Below are 8,739 nucleotides of genomic sequence, written 5' to 3'. Positions count from 1 at the left end.
GAAATCTTGATCTTTTCTGTGATTCTAAGAGCTCAAAAGTGTTGTAAAGCCTTTAAGTCTCCTCCTTCTGTTCTTCAAGTTTTCAGTTGTAAAGTGAGGAGAGAAAGGTCTGTAAAGGTTGTCTCCTGAGCCTGTCAAAAGGAGAGAAACTGTAAAAGGGGAGTTTGGCCTTCGCCTATTGAAGGAAGGCCCCTAGTTGACGTCGGCGACCTCGTTGGTGGAGGAAGCCAAAAGTGGAGTAGGTCAAGGCTGACCGAACCACTCTAAATCTCTGGTTTGCGTTTATTTTTGAGCACTTTATCATTACTGCAAACCTCCTTCATTACTACTGCTCTCTGCGCTTTCACGAACAAGTTCTAAGTGCTGTTCTTCCGAATCTGCATTCAGACGTAAATTCGTATTTTCGTACATTACAGTTTACGTTTACGTTTGATTCTGCAGAACTGTCTTCCGTGCTTTTACGAACGAGTTTCTTTGCAGTTTACACTTACATTTTGATCCTATTGATAACTGCAAACTGTCCTCTACAATTTTACGAACGAGTTTCAACATTTAGACGTAAAACTGCATTTAGACGTAAATCGGCTTTCCTCGCACAATCATCAGATCTCAGTTCACCTTTACGTCTTGATTTCAACTGCATACTGCCTTCTGCGAGTATACAAACGAGTTTCAAAGTTCAGACGTAAATCTGCGTTTAAAACATAAATCTGCGTTTAGACGTAAATCTGCGTCTAGACGTAAATCTGCGTTTAGACGTAAATCTATTTTTTGCAGATTACTTTTTGAGCTGTACAACAGCAGCACATTGTCTTTATACTTCTGCTTAAACTGCTCCTAGACGCAAACTGTGTTTAGACGCAATCTGCGCTTAGACGCAATCTGCGTTTAGACGCAATCTGCGCTTAGACGCAATCTGCGCTAAGACGCAAACTGCGCTTAGACGCAATCTGAGTTTAGACGCAATCTGCATTTAGACGCAAACTGCGTTTAGACGCTAACTGTGTTTAAACGTAAACTGCACTTAATCATAAGTAATCTTAGAATCGGCTTTTGCATCAAAATAGTCTTTATCGAACGAACGCAGCTTTCGTTTTTTAATCGCTGAAAAATATCCGCTGCACTAATTCACCCCCCCCCCTCTTAGTGCTCTCGATCCTAACAATATATACATGTATATATATATATACATGTATATATATATATACATGTATATATATATATATACATGTATATATATATATATACATGTATATATATATATATACATGTATATATATATATATACATGTATATATATATATATATACATATATATTTATGTTTGTATGTATGTACATATATATATATATGTATATGTATGTATGTATGTATGTATGTATGTATGTATTTATGTATGTGTGTGTGTAATCTGCATTTGCTTTTTATTGAAAAAATTTTTATCCATTTTATATTATTCATCAAAGGGTTTATACTTCTTAATTGAAAACTTTTATTAATTCATTTCAATCATTCCTGTAAAAATCAAATAATAAATTATTCAAAAATCGGTTAAAATATTGAAAAAATGGAAAATAAATACAGGAATCTCTTGGGTTGAAGCAGTCGCTTATGGGCTAAGGGTTTGAAATGTCAGCAGAACACGGCCTGCTACTGAGCTCGGTTCGCATACCGTTTCACGTATATTACAAATTTACTGGAAGAACAGTGCAATAGAAATGAGGACGTTCGACTATCATGTTTCTTCCAAGCATGCATAATTTTTGGATTACTAGGCAGTAGCAGATTAATGGAGGCTTATGAGCTGTTGGATAGGAGGGAGAAGTCATCATTTAATGAGTTCATACATCTGGTACAAGTTAACTGGGAACAACAGGGTCCATGCCCATTGTCTTCTTATACGTACGTGGTGGCAATGACCACTGTACCATGCATGCACATCTGCTGTGCAACACGCCCCTTCTCCCCACACCCCCCGCCCCCCCCCGAGTTGCACCAACCTAGTTCTAGCCCATACCAGTTGTGCGGTTGGCTTCTTTCCCTCCCGCTGCTTCCTTCGCCATCAATCTCCTTCACTATGACCTTCATGTCTAGCTATATCTGAAAAGCTCATTTACTCCATCATCATCATCATCCTCTCTCTCTCTCTCTCTCTCTCTCTCTCTCTCTCTCCACAGAATGAAATAATGAAAGAATAAGAGAATAAACCCTTGCAACAAGCACCATCCGCAACCACCAAGATCAATTTTGTCTTTTTGTCCGATTTGTTATCATGCAGAATAAAAGTGCTTCAAAATGTGCAGCTCATAGATTTAAGTTTTTTTATTTTTCTTTGAAAGGAGGTCCATCTTCAAAAGTTCTCCTGCAGTGTGAAGCACTACACAGCGTTCAATAAATCCAAAAGACAAAAAAGAAATAATTCAAGGAGCCAAAAGCGGAAGAACGGCAAAAGAAGCAAAGGGAATGAAAGGAAGCATCAATTCCGTCCCGAATAGAATAGAAAGAGAAAGTCTCTCATTCACTCTCACTTTCGATTCCTCGATGAACATTCCCGACTCTACCTAGGCTTTTAGCCTTGGGTTTAGCCCTCCACTGTCTCCTCCTCGACTTCTCCCAAGAACCATTCTTAGGTTTCTTTCTGCTTCCCAAAAATGGATCGATTACTACTGAGCTCTTCCGGTTCCCACTACCACCTTCGCTCTCCTCCGACTGAACCTATAAACAACCGCCCTACAGCCCTATCATTCACTGCACTCACTGCATTCATTTCCTTCCTTCGAGAAATCCAATAGAAGCGAAAGAGAGGCAAACGATATCCAACCTCTCTTCAAAAAGAGGATGTCGGATACTGTCATAGCAAAACTACAACCCTCGCTAATCAATAACGAAATGTAGGATTCAACGCTCGCTAATCAACCATAAGAATCCAATCTTTCGACTGAAAAATTTTAGGCAATCAAGGAAGATGTACTAGTCATTCGTTATACAGAGGAATAGTGCTGGGATGACAACTAAATAGTACAACATCATCAGCAGAAGGTGATCAGCGTACATGGTAAAGGACTGCTAGGAATCCTCCGTTCAACTGATCGAGGTCAGAAGAAAGAAACTTCTAAAGAGGAGGAGGAGAAAAAAAAAAGGCATTTTTTTATAAGGAGAGTTAAAAGAGAATTAACGTACCATTACTCTACAACTCCTCCTCCTTCCTTATCTTCGATGGTATCAAGTCCTGCAGCAGCCCGTGATCCCTGATGGAGACCTCAGCTGTCCTATTGCAGCCGTGTCTCGGATCACCGGAGATGGCGACTGCGGTGGTCGGATCGGAGGTCAACATGAGAGGCTGTGGAGCGGTCATGGGGCGGAAATCCAACGGTGGAGGCGGGAGATAGCAACCGAGCAGGGGGAGGTGAACGTCCTTGGAGCGCACCGACGAAGGAAAGCCGAAACCCAGAGGAGGCGGGGGCGGTTCCAACAGGACCAGGGACGGCGGAGGGAGCGGTTGGTGAGCGCCACGTGCCCGGATGGGGCTGGGGTGGGTGTGCTGCCCCTCGTACGTCGTCACCACCACCGCCGGGTCCTCCGACGACCGCTCCACCCGCTTCTTGACGCCGCACGCGGCGCTGGTGCAACGGTAGTAACTCCTGCGCGAAAGCAAACGAAGCTCCGTGAAATACCGATCTTACCCTTGTACTTGGGAGAAATTACGGGCTTTTCTCAGGAGTGGCAGAGGGCGTAGATAAGGACCTGGGGTAGGGGCTGTTCTTGACCGCCTTTTGTCCGTACTTGCGCCACCGGTAGCCGTCTTCCAAGTGATCGACTTCGCTCCGAGTCTTGAACGCAAATCTCGGCTCCCTTTGACGCTTTTGCCCCTTCTTCTTCTTCTCTTCCTCCTTGGTCCTGCCCATTCCCCTTTTCCCACCATTAGTTCCAACCATATACTCAATCTAGCGATACCGCAGCGATTCATCATAGCTCATAAATCGCGATACTGTGTCGCTTACGTTCTGTTTGTCTTCGCCTGCTCGCCCTCGTCGCCGTTGGTGATGGAGGAGGCCGCGGGCTTGATCGCGTTGACGGCAGCCTCGGTCGAGGACGACGAGATCGACGACGGTGTCGCCGGGAAGTTGGCAGTGTCGGATGACTCCGCCGGGGGAGGAAGTCGTGGGGGAGGATCGGACGTCGCGGGCGGCGGCTCCACTGCTGAGGTCGGCCGGGGCAACTCGAATAGGAAGGGAGACTGGTTGAGATCCCGGAGACCGAGAAGCTCCAGGAAGCCGACGGAGCCCTTGTCCCCTCCGTCGGCGTCGAAGAACCCTCCAGGAAGCGGAAAGGTGGACGGAATCTGGGAGGAGAACGGCGGTGGTATCGCGTCGGCCGACGCCTCCATCTCGTCTTCTCTCTTCTCCACCATCATCGCATCACCGTCATCAGGTGCGTCGCGCTCTTTCTCTTCCTCTCTCGCTCGCTTGCTGTAATCTTAGGGTTAGGGTTCGGTTCCTACCATCGAAGTCAGGAATACAGAGAGAGAAGACAGATCTTTTTGTTACACAGCTACGGGGAAGGGGCAAAAAAAGAAGCCACCGGCGATCGCAGGTCTCCTGGGGCGTACGGGAGTTGATGGTGGCATCGAACAGGGGCGCCAGTTTGGCGAACATGCCGGTCGGCGCCTTCATATGGTAACCGGCTCCCGAACTCCATCCGGTTTTGACAAGGACTCCCCCCTCCCGGTGTGAATGGGGCTGGGTCGCACGTGATCGGACTTCGGCGGGGCAACCCAGACGACTCGAATTTTCCGAACCGCCCCTGTTGCGTTTCATTGTTTGGGGATAAATAAGTCTTTTCGAACGGACTATTGCACGTGCGGGTCGGTCGTACGGTCGTTTTCTGGCACGTGTGGTCCCGGCCACTGACACGCGGATCCCGTGCTGACAACAATCTCCGCGTCGTCGTGTCTCGCTTGTTCCCCTGTCACACGCCAATATCGTTCAATAATAATAATAATAATAATAATAATAATAATAATAATAATAATAATAATAATAATAATAATAATAATTTTAAAATTTTAAATTTTAAATTTTTCTGACAGATTATACTAAATTTAAAAGATTCTTAAGATTTATTTTTTTAAAAAAAAATTTATTCTTTTCAATCATCATCTTTTTGTTTGTCCATCGTTCTCTTTTATCTCATGTTTGATTATCCTACTCATTCTAGTTCATTACTTGTTCATCATGATCGATGATCGAATCATGATCCTTACCAACCCTTTGTCCTCCTTCCTTAATCATTCATACCTTCACACATAGATTGACAGGTAATATCACCCGCTACCATCTCTTCTTTCTTAGTTATCTATATCTTGACATGAGGGTTTGTAACATCAATCACCTACACCTTCACATTAGAGGTATTATTGACTATAGTAAAAATCGATGAGTGCATGAGAGAGTCAACGGACTAATCAATACATGATCGAGATATAATTGTAGTTAGGGCTATGTTAATTATTTTTTAAAATTACGAGGATAAAATAATCGTTCCATGTAGTCAAGGATATTCTATGAATTATTTTTAAAATTTAGAACACTAAAAGGGACAAATCTAAATTTAACTTATTTTTTTCGAAAATTCACGCTAATAATAACAACAAAACTTCGATTTCTAATTCGTACGTCTCGTTTTCTCCGTGTGTTTTTTCGTCCCAGGAAAATAGAAGAAAAATATATACATTTATATGCATAACGCGATTGCGTCGCTTAGCGTCCACCACGAATTAAGCCGGGGGGGGGGGGGGTTAGCGCTCTTTACGTCACTGATCACGTACATGACAATTGACAAGTGAGTCGGGTCGCCGGATAATCATAATTTCGATTTGGCCATTTACAGTACAAGTGATGGCGAAATCGGAAAGCAACGGAGAAAATATAATAAAAAATGAGGAATTCGTGCTTCGTTTGTTTATTCGTCGAAAGAAAACGAAAATTAATTTAATTTATTTTTTGTTGGAGCTCGTGCGGAGGATATGGGAGCAGAGACGTGCAGTTGTCAACAGTTTTGACCAGGTGCGGCGGTAAACGAGAGCGACCCCTCACCAACAAACCTCCGCCAGTAGTACCCAGCGTCTGGACCGGACGAGAAGTTAAAAGATTTCAAGTCGATAGTGGAATTGAGATGGCGGGTGAGCGCGAGCCACTGGATCGCTCGAATTCGCCTGCGGGTGGTAGAAGTAGCATTGTACTGGGGCGATGGAGACTAGACTGTGGGACCCGTGGGGAGGCAATGGAACCTCAGCTGTATCCATCCAAATATGTGAACCGATTTGGGTTTATAATCCCTGCTTTTTGTTCATTGCTATGCTCCCCAGCGATATTCCACAAGATAAAAAAAAGTACTGGAGCACATGGCTCCTTCATGTCCAATTGTGACAGAGGGCAGATTATTATTATGACCAGCAATCCGCACTGGGACTTGTGCAGGCCTTTCCATCACCTCTAAAACATACATGCACATATAATATACACATCATTAGTCCAACTCCTCTTTCGTGAAGCCAACTCGCCACGATACACGGCCCGGGTCGCCGTCCTGGCGCGATTCCACGCCGCGACCGCTCGTCCCGCTGCAGCCGCACACGTGGACTTTCTTGTCCCATCACCACCGTCCGCTACCTGCATCCGGCGGTTCTCGGCTGCACACGTCTCCTTACTTTCAGAAGCCGTGCAATGTTTTACGCGGTTTCGACTCAAGCGACGTGCAGATTAATATAATGTTATGCTACCCGTTGGTTGCTTCCTGCACACGTTCCTTAGATTCGTCCCATCTCTCAATTCTATTATATATATGTTTGTCTTCATCATCTTATTGCTGCTATTAAAATAGTTTGTGACTGTTGACTGTTGCTTCTTGGATAAGTCTGGAGCCAACGAACACATCATGTTATGTTCCACAGGGAATTTGTAGTCAAAAGTCAATAGTCCGGTGGTCGAGGTGGGCTCACAACACCATCGAACAGTACCTCTGACAGCCTAGGCAGGTCAACAACCTCCGGCAAGGTGAAGTGTGAGTATCAGGGCCGTCCAATCACCGGCCGTCGGCGGAGAAGAGTCCAGCGTCAGGCGGTGCGGTATGGCCGTGATTTCGAGCGGTAAAAGAGGTGGGGGTGATGGCACGTGGATTTGACGTGGGGTGGTGACGTCCCCCTAACTCTCATTTTAATATATTATCTCTCCGCACACTAAAATTCGCGTTACTTACGTCACAATATCATTTCTCACTATATGGTTTTTCATCAAACCAATTAAGCACAACCAACCCGGAGTTTCCATTGACCTAATTTGCTAAATATGATGTTTGCCTTTTGGTTTGCTGATGCGACCAAATACATGTGAACTTATCATATCTATTTTCAATAAATACTTCTTGTGAAGACAAGACAAATTTATGAAAAAAAATAATTTTAATTTTGTTAAAACTTGCATTTTAGAGAGAAGACGGTAAAGATGATGACATAGGTGAAGGATTATAATGTTTAAATTGAATGAATATTATATAAAAATATTTAATAATAATTAAAGAAAATATTGAACAGAAAATAAAAAGAAGACAGTTATAGCTAGTCATCGTTGACCAATTCCCTTGAGAAGGTGGAGGCAGAATTGATTGCACCAGGACATGTATCTGTTCGAAAATGGAATCAAGTAATCTTGTTCCCCCTTCGATGCTCTTAATTACGGGACTCGGCGTTGAATCTTAAATTGGTTTTTTGTGGCGTTGACCCGTTGAACGGGCATCAATAGATACAAGCCACAATCCTTTTCCTTGGCCCCATCGTATACTTCAGTAGTCCACTGTCACTAGGCTTCTTATTAGGAATACAGATTTTAAGTAATACGAGTTGTAAAGATTCCCACTCTGGATAAATCAGTAGCTCATCCACAAAAATGAATTCAATAAAAATGGGAAATATTTATGTTATATTAGATATGCTTGGTACATCGCTCATAAATTGTAGCAATGTTCCGACTCAAATCAATCTCAATAGAATTTGTGGTTGGGTTCCACATTAAGATATGATGCCTTTTTAGTTCTCTTATCCGTGGTGATTTATAGGTGTTAATATTGGCCCCATAAATGGTATAGGTGTAAAAATTTGAATCACAATAAATTCAAATCAAATTGATCAAATTTAATATATATTAAATTTAACACAAACTCAATCTAAAACTTTAAGTTTTTTTAGTTGTTGATCAAATCAATATATTTAATTTCATCTCATACATATGAATATTTTGAATAATAAAAGATAAAGTTTAGTATGAAAGAAGATAAAAATATATCATCTATAACTATTTGAAAAGGAATACAAATTATTAAATTATCATTAATCAGTTTAACTAGAAAAATCATTATCCACATAATATGATGTTCATTAATAAAGCTCGAAATAAATGTAATGACATATAATTTTGAGAATGATGATCGGTTTCTTGAACAAACAGTGGAATATGCAAGTAAAAAAGTCAATGTTGCTTTTCTTGTCCTCCGTAATAAATTAAGCCCGGTTCTAATTTTCTTGTACAGCAACAATTAGTTTGGCAGAAACAAGTTAAACGTTTAGGAAATGGTTTCGAGTGGGGACGATGGGATGCGGAAACCAAAAGTCAAAGTGCGACGCCCGAGGCCACCGACGACGCAGAGAAGCTGTAGGGTAGTCAAACTCAGGGTGCTCAAATCAAA

At 42.6% G+C, this 8,739-nt stretch overlaps 1 protein-coding gene across 1 annotated transcript; it reads right to left on the bottom strand.

Moving 5' to 3' along the window:
* Nucleotides 1-2,932: 2,932 nt before the first annotated feature.
* Nucleotides 2,933-4,682, bottom strand: LOC135595301 (probable WRKY transcription factor 48). The gene is made up of 3 exons (XM_065086033.1): nt 4,002-4,682; nt 3,745-3,897; nt 2,933-3,641 (listed from the first exon to the last, which is right to left on the bottom strand). The coding sequence occupies exons 1-3, from the start codon at nt 4,412-4,414 to the stop codon at nt 3,188-3,190; spliced, it is 1,020 nt and encodes a 339-aa protein (XP_064942105.1). The 5' UTR covers nt 4,415-4,682; the 3' UTR covers nt 2,933-3,187.
* Between the last annotated feature and the right edge of the window lie 4,057 nt (nt 4,683-8,739).

The sequence above is a fragment of the Musa acuminata genome, chromosome BXJ1-2 (assembly GCF_036884655.1).
Source record: "Musa acuminata AAA Group cultivar baxijiao chromosome BXJ1-2, Cavendish_Baxijiao_AAA, whole genome shotgun sequence".
NCBI lineage: Eukaryota > Viridiplantae > Streptophyta > Magnoliopsida > Zingiberales > Musaceae > Musa > Musa acuminata.
This window is presented reverse-complemented; position numbering and strand designations above follow the sequence as displayed.

Bases quoted from the DNA above. Each gene is read 5' to 3' on its own strand.
- LOC135595301 (XM_065086033.1), bottom strand. From the start codon at position 4,414: ATGATGGTGGAGAAGAGAGAAGACGAGATGGAGGCGTCGGCCGACGCG. The intron at 3,898-4,001 runs GTAAGCGACACA...GGGAATGGGCAG, and splicing joins CAGGCGAAGACAAACAGAAC to GACCAAGGAGGAAGAGAAGA. The intron at 3,642-3,744 runs GTCCTTATCTAC...GCTTTCGCGCAG, and splicing joins AAGAACAGCCCCTACCCCAG to GAGTTACTACCGTTGCACCA.